Source organism: Protopterus annectens, chromosome 2.part0 (genome assembly GCF_019279795.1).
Source record: "Protopterus annectens isolate FY-2018-M chromosome 2.part0, PAN1.0, whole genome shotgun sequence".
Classification (NCBI taxonomy): domain Eukaryota; kingdom Metazoa; phylum Chordata; order Ceratodontiformes; family Protopteridae; genus Protopterus; species Protopterus annectens.
Window position 1 is genome coordinate 420271833 of NC_056728.1, and position 26847 is coordinate 420298679.

At 41.9% G+C, this 26847-nt stretch overlaps 1 protein-coding gene across 2 annotated transcripts in view; it reads left to right on the plus strand.

The window, feature by feature from the left end:
• The window catches only part of LOC122793112 (proprotein convertase subtilisin/kexin type 5-like), a 3326953-nt gene that overhangs the window by 2625781 nt on the left and 674325 nt on the right, over nt 1–26847 (plus strand). For both annotated transcript variants that reach the window (XM_044060853.1, XM_044060852.1), the window contains one exon: nt 12993–13141. In XM_044060853.1, coding sequence (XP_043916788.1) covers nt 12993–13141 — 149 coding nt within the window. The remainder of the gene's footprint in view (nt 1–12992; nt 13142–26847) is intronic.

Genomic DNA, 26847 nt, shown 5'->3' on the forward strand with positions numbered 1-26847 from the left:
ACTTGTACAACGTAAATGTGGTTACAGCATGTGCACTATTTGAAGGGACGGTAGAAGTAGAATGAGAGGAGAAATTCTTAGAAAGAAGAATAGTAGTCAGTAGGAGAATAATCATAAGTAAGAAATAGTAATTGTTGAGAGTGGGATAAGAATTAAATTACATTGATAATACTGTTCACATTGTGATTATTGTGCAGTGATACACCAGTCCCTAAACTCCTATGTAGATTATACAACCGTAGAACAGTTTACATAAATAAGGGTAGGCAGTTCTTCTTTTTTGTTTCTGGAGAGAGGCAGTGTGTGGTTCTCCACAGGCTATGTATATACACACATTTCTGAGGGTGTCTATAAAGACGGACTATTAATTGAGGTGTCTGGTGTGGTCTAGTGTGTTTACATGAAGTATCATATTCTGTAGATTTTTCCCACTCACCTTGAGCTGAGTTCCCCTTATTGTTCAGGGCATATTTTATTTTATTTGTAGCATAAACTGTTTTCCCTGATATTATATACGAAAAAACCTGAACAACAGAAACGTTCTATAATTTTATTAAAACAACTCACACTAAAAATAAACAAAGCTTCCAGGTTACCCCTTCTTTAGTGCTTTTCATTAACATATTTTAAAAACCAATTTAAATATCACAGCATCACACATCACATGACACAACCAACCTGTAAAAACTAAAAAATCAATTAGAAATCAGTTGAAAGGCATCTTAATGCAGTATCAATTTTTTTTTTTTACAAGACAGGTTTTAGACTCACTGCATTGTTTAAACCAGGGGACACATCTGCTTTGAACCTTAGAATCATAAATATTCTGCATTTTCCAACACATTATTTATATCACCCCCCTGTTATTTGTATGACATATCTGAATTACTCTAAACTTAAATAGATGATGTTAAGTTGTCTATCTCGCCTTCATTCTTGCTGGATGGGTTCGGAGCCGACCTCGGCTCCGACTCGGCCACTCTAAAAGCTCGAGAGTTGGTTCCACCGGCTCGAGGCTCCCCTTATATCCCACAATGCTAGGCGTGAGTTACCCCAGATCTCGTTTGCCGCTACAGAGATCGAGGTGTTTGGTTTCTACCGGCTTCTTGGTGAGTAATTGTAGAGTAAAATTTAGTCTACTTAAACCCCTTTAGTTTAATTTTTAACAGTTGTTTCCCTTAGTTTAGTGGATTTTGTCCCCTTTTCTCTCTTATTATCCCCCTTTTTCCACAAGAACTTATAAGTTCTTCCCTTGGGCCTTTGGGCCTTTTTCCATCCCCTAGTGGTGTCTGTGTGTTTTTCTCAGAATTTAAAACTTTGATAGTTTGTTTTATTTTTTGAGTTTAAACTTGGATAGGGTGTAATCAGTGTGTTTGACTGTGTGTGTGTGATTACACTTCCTTCTAAAATGTCTAAAGACTCAAAGGTCTCAGGCTTCAAGAAGTGTGACTCGTGCTGTCAGAAAATGTCTCTGACAGACGGTCACACTTCTTGTGTTTACTGCCTGGGACCTTTACACCTGCAGGACTCCTGTGCTGTATGCCACGGCTTCAGCCCCAGGGTCCTGCAGGAAAGAAAAAACAAACTTATTTTGAGAGGTTTACTCAAGCCTGAGGGTTCCCTTACTGTTCCTTCGGGAAAGCCCTCCAAGGCTTCTAGGTCCTCGGCTCCAGCTTCTGAGCCGAGACCTAAGGCTCTGAAACCTCCGTCTACATCGGCTCCGGCTGGAGCCGTTGAGTCTCAGACTGCAGTTTCTGTGGTTTCCTCGGCTCCGGCTGGAGCCGAGGTATTGGAAGTTCCTGTGTCGGTTCCGACCAGACCTTGAACCGACATCTAGAAAGAGGTCCAGGTCACCGTCCCTTGGCTCCATTCATTCGGCTCCAGCATCTCCTCTGCTGTCTGAACGGAGCCATAGATCTCACTCCTCTAGGTCATCGAGGCTGGACCATGACCTTCAGAGGGTAGTGAGTCGACTTCTCAAGTCCGAGGCACTGGCCCAAATGCTTCAGAGCCCGACTCATCAGTCGATGCCTGACCCTGTCCCTCTTTATGTTCCTCCTCCGACTTCGTTGAGCTCGGAGCCGGGCGCTGAACCGAGACTGTGGTAGCCGGAGCCGATACAAATATCTTCGGCTCCATCGCCGGCTCCGATTTCTTCCTTAGAAGAATCTCGGCGCCGGACTTCCCTCGTCGGCTCGAGGGGTGAGTGGCATCGGACCCTTGTCCGACCCGCCTCCTCTCGGGCTTCGGCGCTGGTGAGTTCGGCTCCGACATCGGCCTCGAGCCATCACTGTCGGTGCCGAGGGAGGTTTTAGCTTTTGGAGCGGGGACCTCTGGCTCTGCCTGACAGGGGTGCGTTCGAGGTCATGCGGAGTGTGTTGGAACCTGGTTCAACTCCACAGTCGGCTCCATCCGCCCCTCCCTCTTCGGTGCCTCAGGTCAAGTCGGCTCACTCCCTCATCCCAAACTGCAGAGAGCCAGCTCCTCAGGAATCTCCTGTGGGGATCTCATCCTCTTCCGAGGCCTCTCCTGAATTGGCAGAAGAGCCCCCTCGGAAGAGAAAGTGTAAGAGGAAACACATAGACTCACCTGAGTCCGTCACCTCTGACACGGATTTAGAGGATTCCGAGGGTTCCCCCCGTTCCCCTTCTGAAGATGTCTCATTTGCAGACATTCTAGAAATCCTTAAGCAGAGGGGAAATTGGCCAGCCCTCAACCCTTCGGAGGATGAATCTGTGTACCTTGAGGCGTTTGGCTCTCGCCCTTCCACCTCCTGGGTGTCTCCCTCCTTTGACCCCCTCATGCAGGTGGTAGCAAAAAAGGCATGGACGGCTCCAGACTCAGTGGACCCCACCCCCAGGAGACCCTCAAAATTTATCACGGCACCAGCGGATAAACAATTTTTGACCAAGGGAGTTTCTGTGGATGCTATGGTGGTTGCTGCTGCCACCAAGAAGGAACTAGCTGATCCTTCAGTGCCTGTCCATCCACCTAACAAGGAATCTAGGTCCATGGACAGGTACGGGAAGCGGATGTTCTCATCAGCGACCTTTGCAATGCGTTCGCTGAACTACCTATGCCATTTTACTCGTCTTCAAAGAGACTTGATCAAAGAAGCGAGTGACATGTTGAAGGATCCTACAGCTGCGGGTTTTCAAGACAAGATGAACACTCAGCTGGCTACCCTGAACTCCATAGCTAACTCCTCCATGCGCCTCCTTTCGTATGCGGCTGATGGAGCGAGCAGGGCCGCAGGGACAGGCGTAGCCTTGCGCAGGCATGCCTGGATGCGGCTATGCAACTTTGCGGATCCCTTTAAAACGTCTTTCACTAATTCCCCGTTCGATGGATCATCTCTTTTTGGTCCTCAAGTGAAAGAAACCTTGACTAGGTGCGAGACGGATGGCAAGACTCTTTCTGCCGTCGGAGTCCGTTTTTCTACTCCTTCTAGGCCTTACCCCAAAGGCCAGAAAAGTGGTAAAATGTGGTTCCGCAAGCAATCTCAAGGGACTTCGCCTGACGCACAGAGTCGGTTCCCCGCCAGTGGCAGAGGGGGGAACAACAATGGTAGACGTCGCCCTAGAGGCAGAGGGGGTCCACAGAACCAGGGCACTCGAGAAGCCTTCTCTGATAAGCCCTTTCAGCATCCCTGAGGTGTTGCCCGACTGCCCACCTTCGGAGGCAGTCGGGGGAAGATTGTCACTGTACCCAGAAGCCTGGCTATCCCTAACTCAAGACAAATGGGTACAGTCCATCATTTCCAAAGGCTATTCCATTCCCTTCGTTCACATTCCAAACCAATCAAAAAAATCCCTTCCAGATGTTCCACCCGCTCAAAGGGATCTTGCAGCTTTGGAAATTTCAAAGCTGCTTGCAAAAAGAGCAATTCAGCCAGTTCCAGCAGACCAGCAAGGATCCGGAATCTACTCCAGGTTCTTTTTAGTTCCAAAGAAAACAGGGGACTGGAGACCAATTTTGGATCTCAGTATCTTGAACAAGTCAGTCAAGAAAACAAGATTTCGGATGGTCACGCTGCAATCCATCCTTCCCCTTTTGGGAAAGGGGAACTGGATGTGCTCTATAGACCTTCAGGATGCGTACTATCACATAAAAATGAACAGACGCTCCAGAAGATTCCTCCGCTTCAGGCTAGGAACCAGTCATTTTCAATTCAGGGCCCTGCCCTTTGGTCTCACCACTGCCCCGGTGTTTAACAAATGCATGGCAGTGGTAGCTTCTCACCTGAGACGTCAAGGATTCCAGGTGTTTCCATATTTGGACGACTGGCTCCTCACAGCTCCCACCAAGCATCTTCTTCTAATGGCCAGGGACTACACCTTTCGCATTTGTCAAAATTTAGGCATTTCAATAAATTGCGAAAAGTCTGTTTTGTCGCCTTGTCATACTATTACCTTCATAGGCGCAAATCTAGACACAGTCAACATGTCTGCGAGACTAATAGATCAGAGAGTAACAGACATACACAAACTGGTCTCGCTCCTCTTCAGCAGCAACAGAATCAAAGCCAGGTTAGTTCTGAAAGTGTTGGGGATTATGGCGGCTGCCATACCTCTGCTTCCATTAGCCAGATTCCACATGAGAATCCTTCAATGGATGCTCTTCACGCAATGGTCATACCAGCAACTTCCGATGTCCCACACCATTATGATTACGCAGACGTGCAGGAATCATCTTCTGTGGTGGATGTCTTCCCCAGCTCTTATTGGGAAGACCCTTTGTCCCTTCCCCTCCGGTTGCTACTCTGACAACGGACGCCTCCCTGATCGGGTGGGGGGGGCATTATCAGGGCAGAACTGTCCAGGGCACATGGCAACCAGACGAATGCCACTTGCACATAAATGTTCTAGAGATGAGAGCAGTGCTTTTAGCGTTGCAAGCCCTTCAAGACTCTCTTCCCTTGGGAACGATAGCAATCCAGATGGACAATATGTCTGTAGTGTGGTATATCAACAAACAAGGCAGAACCAGGTCCTACCCCCTGTGTCGAGAAGCACTCAGACTGTGGCAATGGGCGATTTCTTCTCAGCGGTTTCTGATAGCAACGCACATCCCCGGGAAGTCCAATCAAATTGCGGACAAGTTGAGCAGAGCTATCCTCATGCCTCACGAGTGGTCTCTGAAAGACTCTGTTGTGAGAGAAATTTTTCTCAAGTGGGGTCAGCCTTGCTGCGACCTTTTTGCTACTCCCCAAAACAGCAAGTGCAGAGATTATTTCACCCTATTCCCTTTACCAGGCCAGCCCAGCAGAGACGCTCTAGTCCAAGTTTGGCCCCGGGGACTTCTGTATGCATTTCCTCCTTCCCACTAATCTCTCAAGTGATACAGAAAGCTATCGCTCAGAAGGCCTCATTGATCCTCATTGCTCCTTACTGGCCTCGACAGGTTTGGTTCCCCTTTCTACATCATTTTCTATTGGAGCGACCTTGGCATCTGGACCTAGTTCCAGATCTTTTGATCCATCAGTCGGGTCAGTGTCATCGCTCCCTCCCCTCTCTGAACCTCACTGCTTGGTTCCTCCAATTCCAACCTTAGCCAGGCTTCCTCAAATATCTCATTCTGTCCGAGATATTTTGATAGCTTCCCATAAATCTTCCACTCGGAAGGTTTATTTGAGTAAGTGGAAACGTTTCGCCTATTGGGCTCAAGGAAAGGACATAGATCCTTTCACTGCTTCCATCCAAATGGTCCTTGATTTTCTAGCTGAACTCTTCCATGCAGGTTCATCTCCTTCTACTCTTAAAGTTCAATTGGCAGCTATTTCTAACTTTCATGTGGGCATTTCAGAGTCTGCTATCATGTCCCACAAGCTTTGTAAAGCCTTTTTGAAGGGAGCTTTTCTACTCAGACCTCCTATAAGAAATCCTCCTCCCCCTTGGGACCTAAATTTAGTTCTTAGTTCTTTGATTCTTTCCCCTTTTGAACCTGCAGCCTCCTGTTCTTTAAAATTGTTATCATGCAAGACACTCTTTCTAGTTGCTATTACTTCAGCTAGAAGAGTTTCAGAACTTCATGCACTCAGCTGTCGACCTCCTTATCTGTTGTTCCATAAGGACAGGGTATCTTTACGAACCAACCCGTCCTTTTACCTAAGATAGCCTCGGCGTCTAACCTAAATCAAAGCATTGACCTCCTGTGTTTTTCCAGAATATTCTAACAGGTCTGAACAAAAATTGCATTGGCTAGATGTTCATCGTCAGTTAAGGTACTATTTGGATAGAACCAAACAATTCAGAAAATCTGACCAGCTGTTTGTCTCTTATGCAGAAGGCAGAAAGGGACTTTCAGTTTCAAAGGTATCATTATCTAGATGGCTAACATCCCTGATTTCCCTTGTTTATGAAATTAGACACCAAAAGCTGCCTAACAAACCTAAAGCCCATTCTACCAGAGCTTTGGCTACTTCTATAGCCTTCCAAGACAGACTGCCTATTGACACCATTTGTGCAGCGGCTACTTGGGCTACTCCTCACACTTTCATTTCTCATTATAAGTTGGATTTAGCTTCTAGGCATAGAGCTAACTTTGGTTCCACTGTTCTCAAGAGTCTGTTCCGTTAGGCCACCCAGGATAAGGTGCTAGGGACGCGGTCCCATCCAGCAAGAATGAAGGCGAGATAGACAACTTAACATATAGAAGTTATGTTCTTACCATAACGTTCCATGTTAGTTGTCTTCTTCTCGCCTTCTTCTTGCGTCCCACCCTCCTTCCCTCTGGCCTGGACAGACCTAGAGGAGTTTGATTGTGACCTCTCTTTCTACCACCTCTTTACTTTAGGTATATGCTCTGCTGGGCATATTTCCTAGATCAGGATGTAGGTCACCCTTCTCTTCACCCGTGTTTATAGAGGTGGATTTTGTTTCTAGTTATTCTGCTACTATTATAAGCTGGGTCTAGCTTACAAACGAGATCTGAGGTAACTCACGCCTAGCATTGTGGGATATAAGGGGAGCCTCGAGCCGGTGGAACCAACTCTCGAGCTTTTAGAGTGGCCGAGGTCGGCTCCGAACCCATCCAGCAAGAAGAAGGCGAGAAGAAGACAACTAACATGGAACGTTATGGTAAGAACATAACTTCTATTTTTACATTATTATCAGCAATATGCTTAGCAAATGCATTAGTCATAATGCCCCTTTTATTTTCTGAATTGTGTTCAATGATGCAATCTTTTAATCGACGAGTACATTTTCCCACATAGAACGAGGTGCAATGCCACAGATAGCTAAGTATACAACTTTTATGCTGTTACATTTAGCATAACAGTCAAAAATATATTCAATTTTAGTTACAGGGTGAACAAAACACTTATTTTGACATACTGCTGCTATTAATTTTATGTAGTATTGGTAATTGTATCAGATGTCTGATGAATAGGGTTTCATGTAGTTTCCACTTGTTTTTATGAAATAGAGAGTTTTTTGGTTAGTTTTCTTCTACTTGAGTTCTCATTTGATAATTATTGGATGTATTTTGATACTGTTGAGAGAGACATGTTTAGAAGTTTGTTTTGTAGTTTTTGTAAAGTTAAGTTTTAGTTCAGGTATTTAGTCTTGAGTCTGTTTTGCCAGTAATGTTGTTTTCCAGTTGGCTTACTGCTGTATTTTATTTTGCCTCTTTTATTTGATTTGCTCATGGTATCTTAAATTAATTTTGATATGGGAGGATTCTTGAAGGGTGGTTGTCTGCCTTACTGTTTTGGTGTATGGATGGTTAAGTGAACAAAGGATGTTGAATGCTCACATATTCAAAATACATAGGTCACATAAAAGTACCACTCCATGGTGACATGGATTTAGAGCAGTAATGTGACCTTGGGCTAGGTGCACAGGACTGGCTGTAAGGAGTAGTAGATTCTGTCTTAATGTTATATGCGGCATATTTGTAGACACATTCTTCTTTGTGTTGATAGGAATCAGACTTCATTTATAGTGTTTTGATTTATGTGTTTTACACCACACTCCTTGATTTATCACTGAATAAGGGTTCATCATTGTGAAATTATTAGTTTGTCACAAACGTTGGCTTTTAGTTTCTGCTGTAGTTGCTGAATGTTTGCAGCCTGATTTGCATATAGTTTGTTTAGTAATAGGATTAGTAATTTGCATGCTGTTCTGTGGTTGCAGAGAGTTACGAGCACACAGCATGTGCATAATTAACTGTCATACTAACATTGTTAAAACTAGCATTACCCATTCCCATTGAAACTTTTGTCATAGAACTGTGATCATTTTGGCTAAGTGTAACAAACAAATTGTGAGAGTGCTTGCAGTATTTCCTGTATTTTCATAGAAACTTGACTGTTTAAGTGTAGACAAGACTAAGTTTTTACTTCCATTGTAGGATAAGCCGTCTTTAGAGGACTAGTTTCTTCTCACATAATTTACACAACACACAACAGTGCATCAAACAGCTTCCCCTCCCCATTTTTACTATGTGTATTTATGACTATGTATTCTTCATAGTTAGTCAGACCTCCATTTTTGCTATGAATGCATTCTGGCCATGAATTATGTTACTGCGCTTCCTCACCCCAACATTTGAATAGTGGCTTAAAGTGGGGGAAGTTGTAACCGGGTTTACTCCAGTTGATCTAATTGCCACAACATCGAACATCAGATCGAGTATGAGATAATCGAAGTTGTGGAACATGGAACAGTCTGAATGGAGATCGTCGCACAGCACGGAATGGGAAATCTACTATTCTCTTCACTGTAGTGCGATCTCGGAGTTAGTATATTTAAATAGCAGGGGTTGTTGGTGAGTGCTTGGAGGCTTGTCCCCCTGCAAAAACATGAAACAAGATGTTTTTTGTGTTCCGATTTCATTTTTTTTTCGATGTTCCACAACTTCACTCATCTGGTACTCGAACTGATGTTCAATGTTGTGGCACTTCGATCATTTGAAATAGACCTGTTGTAACCAGTTATAATGCCATGTTAAATTGGGTAACAAAACTGTAGTACTTTATGCAGCATAGTTTGAATATCATCTTGTGTTATATAATAGGTGTTTCTGTCCTCATGTACACACATTAGTTTTACCTTCTTGTCATTTGTTTTATGTTTACAGAGATATTATCATGTTCCCATAATCTAAATTCAAAAGAGCACACTCAAAAAAATTATGTAAATGTATTTTCTTTTATTACCTTCTAGTCCACCAATACCGTGCATTTAGCTATCTTAGCAGTGACACAGAGATAATGTATTGATTCTGCTCTTCTGGAAGTTGCTGCATCACATTGCATCAGCACATTTTTTTTATCAGCATGTTGGTTAGGAATTGCATATTTAAAAGGCACAGCATTTACATTTTCATCACCAGCACGTTGGTCAGTATTTTTTTTTATCACCAGCATGTCGGTTAGAATTTTTTCTTCTACACTATGTGCCTATTACTAGATAAACACTGTCTGACAAATGCACCGTCTCCCATTCCCTAACCTAAAACATACTATCCCATTTCCTCACAGTTATCTGATCATAGACGTTTGCACATTGGTAGTTACATGCTTAGGCTATTCACTTTTAAACAGTAATTCACTGGCTGGTAACCTTTCTGTTAGCATAACCTATCAATAGTCTTGTGGTGCGCTATGAAAATCCATTTACATAAATTATTTGGGAGTGTACTTTTGGAATTTATCAACTGCTAAAGTGTCTGTCATTTTACTCTTACTGTTTATTTCTAGTGCTAAATGTAATTCTAATGTATGCATTAGATCAGGTATGTGTGCTCTATTTTCTGTGAATTAAATGATCAGTTATGAAATGTTATTACTTGTGCTTGAGAAAGTGCACCAGCCCTAGCTAGCAGTTCTTAGAAAAGTTTTGATAGTTCGTATAATCAGTACCTTCACTGTTCATGTAGACCTTGACTGCTTCCCATAGTAAGTTTTAATGCTGAAACTTTTTAGCCCCATCAGACTGAAACAGATTTTCCAGGATGGAATGTCTTCCAAAAGCAGCAAGGCATGCCTCAGTGTCACAATCTTTACTCAGTTTCTTTAGTGGTGGGTGGTGGCCAGTGCAGTGGCTATCATATTCATCTGTTCCTGGACAGCCCGTACTCCTGTCCTGAGGGGCCACTATATACTGACCAACATTAATGTTGGTTTGTGTCAGAGTTTTAATGAGTTTCACCTTGTTTTGCAAACTGTGCAGTTCATTTTCATTAGTATTCAGGAGTGTGCACACTGATTGGTCACTCATTCAGTGTGCCCTTTGTAAATCCAGTATATCCCAATAGAAAGAAGTCCCATTGCTAAAGTGTTGTTTTGGTCAGTGACCAGGCATTCTATTGAGATATGCTTAGTAAGGCCATCTTTAAGATATTTTATGAGGGATAAAGCAAAGTATGAGGCAAATCAGGACCATCTGCAGGACTGTAGACATTTGAAAGGGATGGCACTGGTTGCACAATAGATCATTTTCCTCATTTTTTTGTTCTGTGTTACACACAGTTTTGAAGTCTCTGATAAAGTACTAAAAATTTCTGTTATTTAATTTGTTTAATCTTGCCAGCCATCAAAGTTTCATACTTTTGATGTGTGTGTTTAGGTGGGGAAGGAAGTTGTGCAAGAATGTCCCTAATTTTCCACATATTTTTGACCTGCCTCTCATAAAATTTGGAATTTTCTGGAAAATCACTGAAGATTTTGGTTATTAAATAAAGCCAGGCATTAGCATTTCGTACTTTCCAATGTTTACACACACCAAAAATATATATATAAATTAAATGATACATAAGTAAACACAGGAAAGCAAAAAGAATAATAAAGTACCATTATCAAATGAAATTAAAGAAAGTTAAGCAATTTCATACTTAAATAATTTCATTGTACAATAGCAGTAATCCACGAGTGAGTGGGGGAATTGCAAGATTTATCAAAAGTTGGCTTTGTTTGATTACTCCAGCTTCAGCCTCGTAATCAAACCCCACCAACCATGCATAAATCCTGTGATACACTCATTCATGGATTATTGTTGAAATGTAGCAGTTACTCTTAACAGAATGAAAAAAAAATGTTCTTTCCTTCTTTATGTTTTCTCATGGAGTTGATTAACTCATATTTATTCACTTACCTGTATTTTACTGCTGTAATATGTTGTCTGTTTACACACACACACACACACACACACACACACACACACACACACACACACACACACACACATACACAAACTGCAGTGTATCCATTAAAGTGTCATGTTTTGGGAGTGGAGGAGGAAACCAGCGCGTGCCTGGATAAAATACGCTTACACAAAGAGGAAGTGCAGATACCACACAGGCACTGAGTGTGTGTGTGTGTGTGGGGGGGGGGGGGGGGGTCACACTTGAACCTTGGGACTGAGAGACATGAGACTTTCCCATGACCTGTCAGAATTCTTGACTGGTTTACTTTGCAACTGTACCAGAATTGCATGCTATTGCTGTATTTTTCTGCTTTTGTTGTGCTAAATTATCGCAAATTGCTATCTTACCTTTTGCTGTGGCAGTCTGATCAAGCATAAATTCAGTCCTACTTAGGGTGCTAGTAAATTATATGGGTCTTTATCTACATATTGGCAAAAGTACTTGTAACTGCAGATTTGCATTTGTTAGATTATGCCAACATCATGTTTCTCAACACATAGGATGTGTGACTGAGAAGGAGGCTTTTCAGTATATTTTCCATGGAGAGTTGTTAGAGTCAGAACTGTTTCCCTTAGGGCAAAATGTCAAATTTCTGCTCACTGCTGAATCCTTAGTGTTTTGGCTTATTCAGACTTCCTTCTCCTGAAGAAATATGTGTGTGCCTGTTCATCTTTATTAAACAGTTCAGCTCAAGGTACAGAGGCAGCAGGCAAGTCATTTTATTTGCCTCATTCTAGCAACATCTTTTTTTATTCTGTTGTCTGTAACACTTGTCATTCACTTAGACTTTCCATCTCTATTACCATTGCCATTTTATTAGAATCTGGTGACACATTGTTTAGGCCTACTGGTAAATCCAAAACACAGTGAGTTAAAGAGCATGTTTATAAGTTTCATTGTCTACTGTTGAGCTGCTTAGGACTTGCAGTTATATATAGACTGTTGACCATGATAGTCCAGAAGGTGACAGAATGTTTTTTTCAAGTAGTTACAATGGCACCAGAAATTTCAAGATATGTATGCTATTTAACTAGATATGCTCCCATGTCCACTTACTTGAGTTAGTATTCTGCCTTTTTAATTAAGGTCAAGACTGTCGTTTCTTATTTTTGATAAAGTAGTTGAGTTCTTGAGGCATTCCGTATCCTAGACTGTTCTGGTTCTCTTTGGACGTTTATTACTAGAGCACCTTCCAGTTGCTAAGTTTTCTGATTTTATAGCATACTTTCTGAAATGTCTTCTTATGTCTACTGTTGTAATAGGTAATTTATTGAGTTATCCTTTCCCAACACTTTTTTATGTAATTTATTTTAACATTTTTTGTATCATAATTAAGAGGGCTATCTTTTAATTCTGTGAAAATTAGGTTTTCTTTTCCAGTCTTTTCTCCATACTGGCAGTATATAAAATGTTTGACATTCATTATTGATTCTATTCATCCCCGACCTCTTCTGTGACATTGTATTTGCCAGACTACAGAGTCAAAAAATTCAGTCTGTTGTGTTACAGATGTAATGTTTCTCAGGAGGTTACTGTTATCAGAGGCGTCAGTTCAGCGTCATTCAGTAACCTCAGAGTTAGAGTATGTAACTTTAGATGTCTATGTAGCAGAGAACCCTGCGTGGGGATCTGGGAGTGTCTTCCTCCTCAACAAAATGTATATTATTTTTCTAATGCACTGAAAATGTCTGACTGTTCATCTTGGTGTCTGCAAGTTAGGCAGAGGCAAAGTGTTTGCAGTTATGTAGCTATGTATTCTTAAAATGCATGTAATAAAAATAACCCAGGAAGTACATACAGGGTGTAAATAAATGCTTGCTTATTTATTTTGTTTTCAGATTGTTTGATCATTCAATGGAAGGTTTCAAGAACTGGGAATTCATGACAACTCATTGCTGGGGAGAGAAGGCAAGTGGTGACTGGATCTTAGAAGTGCACGATGTCTCTTCGCAACTCCGAAATTTTAAAGCACCTGGTACTATTGTTGGTCAGTGATATATTAAGCTTTAAGTAATATTTGTGACATACATCTTTCCACAGTATATTTTTCATCCTGCTACCTGTTACTATCGCCAGTGTTCTGATATTCCCATTGTCAGTGGTTTCCCACACATGGCAGCCCCCTCCCAACATCACTTGCATGGGATGATCTGCTTTCCAAGAGGACCCTACACAAGGGGATCAGCTAATTCTCCATATGTAGGTTCTAATAGTTGTAAACCACCATGAACCCCAAGTGGGACAGAGATGAGCAGGAGCCTTAATGTTGTGGCTTGTAGCAGGTTTTCTTCTTAACACCACCTCCTTTTGACATACTGGCTAACATCACAAGAGAAGGCATACATTTGTGTCACGAGAGGAAGTGGTCCCACTTTCATTTTGGCATATCCCTCAAACTTCCACCCTCTACAATACAACACTGATTTAGTGGCATGGCAGTGATGCCACAATACATCCTCACCTCCTTCCACTGGAAAAGGAAGCAGGCTTTGACTCATCATTTCTCTTTTGCACCCATGCCACTTCATACAGGTGTAATAGTTGCTGATCAAACTTGTCACCAGGGCTGTAGACAGAACTATATTCATCTAGACCAGCCAAGCTGTCTTGCAGAGTACAATTTACTGTATGTTATCCCATGCCATACTTCAGTTTCTGCTTTACTTACAGAAGGGATTTTTTTCTTTTACAAGATTTAGAGGGCATTAAATGGCACCAAGATTAAAAAAAACAAATGTCACTGGATGTTAAGTTTTGCATGTTGGTATTTGTACTATAAAAGATATGTTATTTGCATTTTGTGGTATTTGCAGGGTTATAACACGTCAGCATCTGTGGTGTATCATGATGGAAAAAAATCCTCACTTCCTTTGTGTATTTTAATTCTCTTTAAACACAGTAATGATAGTGTATTTGTAAACAGTAATAGATGCAAAAGGAAAATAAAAACTACTGAGGCTAGCCAGACAGAGAAATTACAACATCTATTGAGAAAAATTGTTATGGGAGGAGGAATGCAGGGCTTAAAATGTTATGAAGGATAACATCTGGAGGGCAAAACTAGACGTATTGTCTAGCTTCTGTAGCAAATGAGAGAGGAGGTCAGAAAGTGTTGCATTTTATGACTTTGTTGCCTTGCTCTAATGAAGACAAAAAAACTGTTCCACAGAGATCTTTAGTGTAATCATAAATGAGTTTCTGAGATGAATTTTATTAGGGATGTGCATATCTCTATAGAATGGCACTTAAAACTTATTGAATGACTCTCTTTCTTCATTATTATTTTTGCATTATTTTCTGTGAAGACTTAATCTGTAAGTGGTAGAAATTGGGAAAGAGAACATTTGGAACACCTCAGATGTTCATCGTGTTGCCCTGCTGCAGTCATCACACATGGGTTATCCTGCCGTCAGGCAGTCCCGCAGTCGGCCCGAATTCCAAAGTCTTGGTCCGGTGTCGGTTGCTGTCGCTTCTTCCCTGACGTCAGTGTGCCAGGGGTATATCAGAGGCATCCGACACCATTTTCTTCAGTCTTTCTTGCCACGCCCGAAGCAGAAGCAGTTCGCAAGTGCCGGTCGGCCGACACCTGAGATTTTCAAATCAAGTTTCAGTCCGAAGTCTTCAAAGCTAAGTACCCCGTTGGGGAACCTTTTCTTGCCTCAGTCCGATGTCAGAAAAAGATAACAATTGCATTTCTTGTGGGAAGCAAATACCTCATAAGGACTTTCATTCTTTTTGTATACCTTGTCTAGGCCCAGACCACGACATCACTGGTTGTCGGTTTTGTGCTAGGTTCAATAAACGAACTATTAAGCGACGCTTTGATTTCGCACGACACTACTTCGGTAGGAAATTTAATTACACTATGCTGTCGGAGCAAAAGACTACCGGCGTGCATAAAAACCGCAAAGATAAAGAAAGGCAGCCTAGATCCAAGCCAGACTCCGAGGCCTCGGCTGGGCAGGTCGCCAGTTCTCCGGTTTTCAGTGAGGCTCCTACGCAGCCACTGGCTACTGCTGAATTGGATCCCCAGACCACTTCGGACTTTCCAGCAGAGAGTTCTAGGCTGACGCAGCCATTTTCTTTAGGCCCTACCGATAACATTGCAGTAGGAGAAGCCGGTGCTGTAGAAACACCTTCGGTTTCTGAAGGTGTCTTCAGACTGACTATTCTCACCATAAAATCTTATGCTAAGCTTAAGACTCCTCTAAAACCAAAAAAGACTACTCTTCAATCTCCAGGTCAAGGCCCTATGCCTAAGAAACAGATGCATAAAATGGCTGAAGATTTAATTTCTTTGATCAGGGGACCCCCCCCCCCGACAAAAGGCCTAGACAAGAGGAGGATTATGCCTCCTCTGATCAAGTGTTGGTTTCCTCAGGCTCCTCTGAGGAACAGGATTACTCCTTTCCCCTTTATGAAGATTCTGATGCTGAAGACTCCATTCCCTCAGCTTCTCCCCCTGAAGATTATTCCTTTGGGGAAGGTCAGGACTACTCCGACTCAAAGAAAAGGCTCCGAGAGTTTCTTTTACTCCCCCAGCACAGACCCCTTGCCATCCCCCCAGTTTTAGACATTGTGGATGATGTTTTCTTAGAATCTAGTCTAAATCCAGATTCTCTGCCTCCTGCTCCAGCCAAACCAGATAGATACTATAGAGTGCCTGACTCACACAAATTCCTATACAAAACCCCTGTTGCTGATCCAGAGACAATCTCCCAGGGTCCCAAGGGAGCTAAGGCTAAAAATCCTGTACCCTCTGAAAGGGACTCCAGAGCACTAGATAGGTGGGGGAAGAAGTTTTACACCTCAGCTACTCTAGCTATGAGAGCACTAAATTGTCAATTTCACATGCTTAAATACCAGCAATTCCTAATGTCTCAAATAAAACAAAAGATGGGCACGCACCCTCAACAGTCTGAATTCAAGGAAATGCAGGATCTGTTGCATGCAGCTAAACAGGTGGTCAAACATACTTTACAATGTGGTTTTGATGCCTTGGAGGCTTCCTCTAGAGCAGCTGTTACTGGGTCTGTTATACGTAGGCATGCTTGGTTAAAGGAACAATCTCTGCTTGATCATGTTAAAGCAAAGTTACTAGATGCACCCTTACAGCAGGATGTCTTATTTGGGGTTAAAGCAGAGGAGGTTTTAAAGAAAATGGAGGATAAGGCAAAATCTATGCATACGGTCAAAGATTTCTTACAAGTACAGCCCCCACGCTTCAGCAGAAATTGGCCAACAAAAAATTGGTCCTTTCCAGCTTCTGACAGACCACAGAGGGGTAAATACAGGCGCCCAAGGGGCAGAGGACAAGCACAAATACCGCCAATGGGGCACTGCAACACAAAAGGGAGGAGAAGACAGGCCACAAACTACTAGAAGGCAAACACAATGACTTATACCTCAAACTGCCAAGCAAAACTCTCTTGGCAGCTCCCTTGGGAGGAAAATTAGCACTTTTTGCAGACAACTGGCGCATCGTCACAAAGGACAAGTGGGTCCTAGACATTATCTCACAAGGATACAGATTCCATTTCCACACTTAGCCAAGGATAAAAGGAATGCCAAACCTGCCACAAAATCAATGGGCAGAGGCACAAAAACAAATTACAGCTCTCATGGACATGAGAGCCTTTCAACTGGTACCTACACAGGAGCAAGGCCAAGGATTTTACGCAAGGCTCTTTCTAGTCCCCAGAAAGGACAATGCTTGGAGACCCATTCTGGACCTTTCAATTTTAAACACCTTTTTGCAAGTACCCAAATTCAAGATGCTAACACTACAGCAGCTTCTTCCCATGTTGGGCAAGAAAGCTTGGCTAGTAATGTTGGACCTCAAGGAGGCATACCTGCATGTCCCTATCAGACAAAATTGCAGGAGATACCTCCGTTTCATTGCAGGTTCGACCCATTACCAATTCTCTGCACTGCCCTTTGGCTTATCTACTGCGCCCAGGGTCTTCATAAAATGCCTGGCACCAGTAATTGCATACTGCAGACAAAGAGGAATTCAAATATACCCATACCTGGACGACTGCCTCATCCAAGCAGAAAGCAAGGACATTCTCTTACAACACCTGGCTTTTGTAAAACATCTTCTAAGTTGCCTAGGGTACACAGTAAACGAAAAGAAATCAAAACTAGTGCCCTCACAAAATATGACATTCCTGGTTGCCAGCTTGAATACAACGGCCCAGATGGCTTATCTGACGCCAGACAAACAACTACAATTAACTCAATACTTCAGAGCAATGGCAACAAAGACCCAACTCCCTGCAAGAAAAATTCTGCAGGCCTTGGGCTTCATGGCATCTTGCATACTACTAATACCATTTGCAAAACTGCATATGAGGAAATTACAATGGTACCTAAAAAGCATATGGACTCAACACAGCCACAGCTTGGAAACAATGATACCTCTCATTCCCTGCCTTCAACAGGAGTTCCTATGGTGGTCACAGGCATGTCACCTCAACAAAGATCAGCCTTTCACCTTACCCCCGGCCAGGCAAACTATGACAACAGATGCATCGGACTATGCCTGGGGGGCACACATGGCAGAACGGTGCATTCAAGGCATATGGACTGCAGATAAAAGGAATCTGCACATCAATCAAAAAGAAATGCTAGCTGTACAAACTGCTCTGACAGCCTTCAAAGACCTCTTACATCCAGGACAGCTTATCATAAGAACAGACAACACCACAGTAATGTGGTACATAAACAAGCAAGGGGGTACACACTCCTACCCTCTATGCAGGCAAGCAATGACCTTGTGGAACACAGCGCTGGCTTACCAAGTTCAATTACAAGCTCAATTCCTGCCAGGAAAAAAGAACACATTGGCAGACGACCTAAGCAGAAACATCATGGATCTCCACGAGTGGAAACTGGATCCACAAGTATTTGCAATGATAACTCAAAAATGGAGGCTCAACCTATTTTCCAGCCCCCAAAACTATCAACTAACAAAATTTTACACAAGGACTTTTCACCATCAAGCTTGGAAAGTGGACGCACTCTCATTCAGTTGGAAAATGCTGACAGTATATGCCTTTTCTCCATTACCCCTTCTCACAAAGGTGCTGCTGAAAGTCAGGATGGAGAGACCCCGAATGATACTCATTGCCCCAGACTGGCCACGCCAGCACAGGTACCCACTGTTAAGGAATATGGCCCATGGCCCACCATGGATTGTACCACAAATTACCCATCTGCTCACACAGCAAGACAATCAGATTCTACACAGCCAACTCAAAACCTTAAACTTGGCTGCATGGCAAATCACCTAAGCAACCAGCCAGCTCCTCTCTCATAAGCTGTTATGGATGTTATTCTGGAGGCCAGGAGGCCCAGCACCAGGAAAGCCTACTCAGACAAATGGAAAAGGTTTTGCGCCTGGAACCAAGCTAAAGGCCAAAATACCCTTCAGCCTGACATACCTCAGATTTTGCAATACTTAACTGAGATGTTACGCAAAGGGCTTTCTTTTTCATCTATTAAAATCCACGCCTCAGCTATTTCAGCTCACTACAACACGGATCCTCCCTTATTTTCACATCCACTCCTAAGGCAGTTTCTCAGAGGGGCCAAAAACATTAGGCCTCCCAGGAGAGCACCAACACCTACTTGGGACCTCAACTTTGTTCTGGAAAAACTTACGCTACCTCCTTTTGAGCCAGCTTTCTCAACTGACTTAAAGTTTATATCATGGAAGACTGCCCTGCTGGTAGCAATTACTTCAGCGAGAAGAACTTCAGAGCTTCAGGCACTAATGGCAGTAGAGCCTTTCCTCATTTTCATCAAGACAGAGTTTCTCTACGAACTAACCCCTCTTTTATGCCTAAGGTGGTATCCAGTGTGGCTCTAAATCAAACCATCCATTTACCCACCTTCTTTCCAAATCCACAGAACAAAGGAGAAAGACTCCTACATTCCTTGGACGTTCACAGGCAGCTACGGTACTACTTGGATAAAACTAAGGTTTTCAGAAAATCTGACCAGCTTTTTGTATCCTATGCTACAGTATCACAAGAAAAGGCTATCTCAAAACAGACCATTTCAAAATGGATAGGACATTGCATACATTTTTGCTACAGCCACCATGGAAAACCAGTTCCTGCTAGCATAAGGTCCCACTCTACCAGGGCAGCAGCTACATCTACAGCCTACCTCAGGGGGGTGCCAACCAAGGATATTCTGGAAGCTGCAACTTGGAGTTCAGTACACACCTTCACCAAACATTACCACTTACCACTTTACTCTAAGACTAGAGCTGGCTTCGCCACTGCAGTTTTGCAGGGCCTTCTAGCCTCCTCTAACCCTGTTTGACTCCACCACCCGTCCTTAGCTTTGGGATTCTACCCAAGTGTGATGACTGCAGCAGGGTAACACGATGAACATAGTACAGTTTTGTACCTACCATAAATATAGATGTTCGAGTGTATACCCTGCTGCAGTCCAGGTTACCCTCCCTCCATCCCCTCTGAACTAGCTGAACTTCTCTACCACTCTATCCTATACTACCTCTGTGGTGTATTTGCTTGTGCGTAAGGGTTTTGTTTTATTTTTATATAGCTATATATATATATATATATATATATATATATATATATATATATATTGCCTACCTGTTAGGGGCACCTGACATCCGGGGCTAGAAAAACTGAAGAAAATGAAATTGGATGCCTCTGATATACCCCTGGCGCACTGACGTCAGGGAAGAAGCGACAGCAACCGACGCCGGACCAAGACTTTGGAATTCGGGCTGACTGCGGGACCGCCTGACGGCAAGATAACCCAAGTGTGATGACTGCAGCAGGGTATACACTCAAACATCTACATTTATGGTAGGTACAAAACTGTACTTTACCTGTAAAATAAAGTAAATAATAACAAGAGTAATTTTGTCTGTAGAGTGACACCAAAAGAGGTCTAAAGATGCAAACCACTCAGACAAAATGAGATGATGATGAAAGTGGAAATGGATGTAATTAAAATCTTGAAAGAGTGTTAGTGAGCAATGACATTCTAACAAGAATGTGTTAAAGGTAGCAGATGTAGTGCACTTGGTTTATTGTTTAAATGAAGCAAAAAACAGGTAGGTTAGCACTGCATGCATTACAGGTGGACAGATAAGGAAAATAGTCACAGAGGAGTCCTGTGTGATATAAGTGGACTCAAGGAATGGACTGCGGTTTACTTGTATATCCTTATGAATGGGGAATCTTAGACTATTTTAAATGTGTTCTTTTACTGGGTGAGCAAGGGTAGGAAGTAAGCAGTCAGAATTGTATTGCTGAATGAGAATAAAGTCCACTGAGCAGAAAGTAATTTTTGGAAGGCTGAAAGCCTACAAGCACCCCCCCCCCAAACAACCAACACACACAGTCCCAAAAGGGTAAAGAGCTATAGGAATAGGCTGCATTTGTGCAATATGCATAGACCAAAAATAGGAAAGGCTATAGAAAGATGCATTATGCAGGTAAAAGCCGATACTTTTATGCATGCCAAAAACTTAATATATATTGATGTCAGTGCATTATTGAAATGACACTATTGATTTGTTGTTTGCATTATTGTGTTAATTTAAATGGGATAAAAGTGGAGATGAAGACAACATGGTGAATAACTAACTACACATGAACTAGCAGAGGTTTATGGGTAGTGGAATAATTACCAAAGCATGACGTGCTTACCTTGTTTTCTTGTTCTCAGTGACACGGAAGCAGGAATCCAGACAACCTGCAACTCTTCACAGATGAACCCAAGTTCTGCACAACAGTGGACAGTAAGTTGACTGCAACTGCAGTTCAACATGCAAACTGTAGTTGAGTACTAATATGCCTGACATTATCAAGTTGCTGCAAAAGTGTAACTTAGTACACATAAGTAACTGGAATCCCATAAAATTGGATGATTTTAAGTGAAGGTTTGCATAACCTTCGGAGTGTCGTGCAATAAGGCAGTCAAGATGTTGGGATGGAGAGCACAAAGTTCAGTTAGCAGACTATGGTGGGAGAGTAATTCAGTAGTTCATGTACGAGCCCCTGCCCCCCAGAGTAGTGCTATGCACAGCTCTGGATCTTGAATCCAAAGAAGAGTGACAGCAGGGTGGATATACAGAAGTATTAGGGGACTAAAATAATTTAGAGCCTGTAATGTAAAATTTACAGGAAAATGCTTATGACACTGAATATGTGCCAATAAGTTGTATGGTGAAGTAATGGTGGGATATTAACTTTCATGTGTGACCAGAATGTGCAAGACTAATATAAAGAATCCATCAGCATGAAGTACATAGGTCAAGTGGATAGCCATAAAGTGAATGAAATATTAAAAGGCTATAACAAAAATGATAAATATTGCCCTTGTATGGTGGTGGATGGTGTTTCTACTGCTAGATATTACTGTGTTAGAGGTGAGAAGAATGTATCACAACTGGAATTTGAAGAGAATTTCTTGTGCTTCTTATCCATACAAGACCAGTGCATATTTCTGGTGTGTCATTTTCATTTTCCATGTATTTGTTTCTACTATTTGATGCAAAAATGGCAAGTGACTACTAAATTACCTTGAAAGAATGGCAGTGACATGAAACTGTGTTTGTGGTGAAGTGCCAGATGTGGAAATAATTCATAATTTTAAACATATGACAGTGTAAGTGCTTGGTTATACAGAAATGTATATTTTGACTTTCTTGCAAGAAGTAGGATTAAAAAGAGAGAAAGTATGTTTTGTAGCTGCTAATTATCCTATTACTTGCTTAGATTTTTTCAGGTTAACACCAGCCTTTCTGTTCCTCTCCTTCATGGCCCACCATGTGTCTTCAAACTGTGTCATCTTCTTGCACATAGTTTTGAAAGTCGGTTGCCACTTGCACTCTGTTAACTTTCGGATATGGAAAATGGTTCTGATGATTTCCTTCCCTGCTCCCCCAACCCAAGACTTTATATGTTAAATTCTTGTATTTTGTCTTCATGTGGCTCATGATGCAAATATGCCGTTTCTTTTAACACATCTCTGAACATTCCTCCCGTGTTGTTTGTGCAGTTAGACTGTTAAGTTTACTAGAGCTGCACGCATTATTCTGATGACATTTGCCAACTGCATGCATAGAAGTGTACTCATTTTTTTATTTTCTACCAATGAAGTTTCTTCCTGTGCATCCTAGGCATGACGTAAGCACAAAAAGAATCTTAGCAATGTAACACAAACAGCAATAATACAAGTAGCTTACAACTATATAGAGGCATCAACACACTATTTTAAATATTTACAGTGAAATACCTGCATTAAGCTGCACTGAGTTTGTCATTATCCTAAGACTAGCCAGGGGCCTCCTAATGGTTAAAAGGCCTTTCTGCTTCATTGTCAACCTCTGAGCTTTTATCTTGTTAAGTGTCATAGTGCTGGTATGGTTATTCATGGTGATTAGGCCTAGGAAAATCCCCAGCCTAAGCATGGTCCAGCCCTCAAAGATCTCAGTAGTAGGTGTGGTGGAAGAAAATCTTAGAAATTTTCATTATATTGACCATTGCTGTAGTAGCCTTAGTTATATGGGTTATATGATGCCAAAGATACAACAGCCAAAGCTTCATGGCACCTTCCATGCAGTCCACACTGTCAAGTTGAGCTGACTAAGAGACAACTTTGGGTGCAAAACCATTCAGAGATTTGCTGTTGCCAAAGAGTATACTTCTCTGAGGCTCGAGCTTTCCTTTGCAGGGCAGATGAGTTCTCTTTGGGAAAAACTTCAATTTTCTTAATTTTGTTATTGCTTTGTTAGTTTTTATTGCAGGAAAGTTATTTTAAAGCTAGAAGTGTTTTGTTTTAACGGAATGTCTTGAGGCTGTAACATACTTTTAAATGGAGCACTCGTTTTTTTTCTTTTCTGGCAGTTTAAAAGTAGTGTAAAGTAACTGAAAACATTTTTTCTATGAAGAAATTGCATTTATTTTTCTTTTGTTAGACTGGAATAGTGTTTTAAAGTGCTTTTTACTGTGCTTTTTTCTGTCAAAAAAGTAACCTTAATGAACTTTGTGTTTGCCGGCAATTACTGCCCATCTTCCCTGGGAAAGAGGTAGCACCGTTTTCTTGTTGACTGTGGAATAGACTACCAGTTTCATGGTCAGTCTTTCTTTCAGCCACAAAAAGAAAAAGTAAGGCAAGTAGCCTTTGCCACCACAGCAGACTAACAATTTGCCTCATCCAAGGGTGGGTGACTCTGCTGTGGCCATTTGTTGTACATCAGACTACTCATCTTTTACCCATCCTTTGGAGTAGCAGCTGATGTCATTAGTAACACTGTTAGCCTAATTTTTCCTGTCAGAAAGAAACAGTAAACCAAGCATGTATCTCCCCCTACCCAAATTTCATTAGATAGTTTCTGGGTTTAATTTAGGCTTTTGATCCTTCTTGTAAAGTAGTTTCTGGTAAAAGAAAGAATGATTCCTCTTTTCCTGAAGAGATTCAAGATTCTGTATCTGAACAGGAAGATGCAGGGATGGATACAGTTTTTCCATCTGATTCAGACTCAGAGGAAAGTTTAGTTTCTGATTCTCCCTATGAGGATTCTCTTTCTTTGAGGCTATTGCTAGAATATACCATTTTTTTCAATGGGACAACACTGAGGTTTCTCTGTCCCTCAGAAAATACTCACTTGTTGTTACAGATGAATTTTCCAAAACCTACACCCATTCTTCCTGTTCTGTTTGCTTTAAAGGATGTGTATTTTACTGGCTGCAATTTTCCTGATAGTCAGCCAGCTGCCCCTAAGAAGGGGAGATGGGATTTATAAAGTTCTCTTTCTTTTAATTTTTTTATACACTATTCCCAAACCTGACCCAGCAGCTATACCTTTAGTTGATCCTACTGCTGCAAAGCAATTAATTATTGACAGTCCTCCTGTTTCTAATAAGGACTGGAAAATTATTGATGGGTATGGGAACAAGTGTATATTTCTGCAAGTTTTATTTTCAGAATTTTTGAGTTGTCAGGCTCATGTATTAAAGTTTGTATGGGCAAGTTGTGAAAGTATGAGGCGTGTTTTATTTGCAGTTTCTTCTTGTGAGAAAAAAATCTGCTTTAAATAACTTGGTTTCTTCTGTTGCACAGGTCACTACTCATTGTTTGCAGTGTGTACACAACTCTGTTGATACTTCTTCCAGGGAAGTGGCCAGTGGTACTGTTTTGAGGAGGTTTGAATGCGTGAATTCAAAGAACCTCCAAGATGATAATTTTTCCTTGGATAGCAATGTCCAAATTGTCCAAGGGATGTTTTAATCTCATCATCCAATTTTGTCAAAAAACAGAATAAGCAGTCGCAACAAAATACAGTTAAGCAGACTTTTAAGAAGAAATGGCAAGGAGTTCCAAAAAGAAGTCTAGAACCTGCCAAAACCAAGGGCAGTCCAACAGGTATTAAGGACTGTTCAAGAGACGTTGTGACCCCCTCCTAGCCAGGCACCTTTTTATTCTTCCAGAAAGTCTGAATCTCTATTTTTCTCTTTGTTATCAGATTGCTTCAGACAAATGGGTTATGAAAATCATTCATCAGGGTTACCGATGGCAGTGGGAGGATATTCCTCATTTCCAGGGGTCATTCCTCACCCTCCAGATCAGACTCTCTTGTTTCCTCCTATTCCTTCATAACATGCTGTGATAGAAGCAGTTCGCCCTCCTCGGGTGAGGAAGGGTTTTTATTTAGAAGTGTTCAAAATGTCACTTCAAAACCTGTTAACTTTTTTTCCTCTTTCAAGTTTCCCTGGTATCATTACACTTAAAAGCTGCTTGACTTCACATCCCTGCTCATCCAGACCTGAGATATTTCTTAAAGCTTTTTGTGACTGTATCACATTATCAGTTCCCTGCTGTCACTTTGGACTATCCACTGTACAAAGTGTCTAACTCCAGTTGTAGCTTATTGCAGAGTGCACAATATCCACATTATTGAAATTTAGACAACTTGCTTATCTTTGCAAAGTCTTTTTCAAAGTGTTAAGAATCTCTCTCTTAGGTGAGAGATCTCTTACACAAGATGGGATTACAAGAGAAAACTCAAGTCTTTTTTGATTGTTTCACACAGGGTTGTGTTCCTGGGATGTCACTAGGCACCTCCGTCTGAAGAGCTTTATTTCCAATGGAGAAAAATAAATCTTTATTTAGATTTATTTCTATGGTTTTGCACAAAGACGTTGGTCACCACAAGGGACTATTTCAGGATTTTGAGTCTCATGGCAGCTATGATTCTCATGATGTCACTGGCAATCCACATGAGAAAGCTACAACGGTATCTGAAATCTCTTTGGTCCCCGCATCAACAAACTTAATCTTGTTAAATCCCAGTGATGGAGTTTGTCAGAAGAGAAATCCTTTGGAGACAACAGATTTCCTTAAATCCAGGTCTCACTATCTTCCTCCCTGCTCCAAAGCAGTCAGTCACCACACACGTTTCAGACTTTGCTCTTGGAGCATTTTCAGGAAGGATAAATGTGCAAGGGGTGTGGGACACTAAGGACAGATGCTAATAACACATAAATATAAAGGAGGTGCTTGTCCTGATTAATTGACTTGACTCACTGAACCATCTTTGGTCCCCGGGACCACTTCAAGTAGCTACAGACAATATCACAGTCATGTGGTACATCAGCAAGCAGGGGAGAATCAGGTCGTGTACCCCCTTTCCAGTCTAGCCATGTTAGCTTCACAGCACAATGTCACTCTGTAGGCATCCTACATTCCGTCAGAGTAAAACTGTGTGGCAGACAAGCTGAGCAGGAGCAGGGTCAACCCTCACAAATGGAAACTAGATCATGGGGGTCTTCATAGATTTGATCCATCTTTGGGGAGTTCCTTAAGTAGACCTTTTTGCCTCTTCTCTGAACAATCAACTGGCAAGATTCTGTTCAAGGACTCCATGCAAGAAGGCACAGAAGATGGATGCCTTTTTTTTTCCTTGGACAGGAGTGCTCTTGTATGATTTTCCATTAATGTCCAGGGCACTTTTGAAGATTTAGAGGGAATCCCCCAAGATCATTGTGGTGACTCCCTTCTGGCCCAGGCAACTGTTTCTATTCATTCTTTTGGAAATGGCTGAGGCAATTACCACAAGCTTTCTCACAGATTGGGTCTACTTTCACAAAAACAGAAGAGCTGTATAAAGCTAAAATCTTGCAGAAACTATACAAATCCAAATTCACTGCAGCCCTAAAACAGTGCCAAGTGTAGTAGGAGCAGTTCCAAATGTGGAAGGTCACCAGATTTGCCAAGGACTGCAGACAGTAATCTTCTTCATTTGGCTGCCTGAATGATCATGCCTTAATTCCTTTTAAGGACCTAATTACTGAAGGCATGCAAAGATACTAATGGAGGCAAGAAGGCCTGCTACTAGAAAATCATATGTTAGCAAATGGAAAAGGTTTTCTAGTTGATGCCAACAACATAACAAACACCCATTCAGGGCTTGTTCTTTGGTTTTACAGTATTTGTGCGAGTTAATATCCTATGGCTTTTCTTAGCCTTCTGTTAAGGTTCATTTAATGGCCTTTGCAGCATGTCTGCCCATGGATCCACCTCTTTAAATGCAGTCTCATACTAAAATATTCTTGAAAGGGGTTTTGCATAAGAGGGCTTTAGTAAGACCGATGGTCCCTCCTTGGGATCTTCATTTGGCATTAGAGAAGCTAGCAC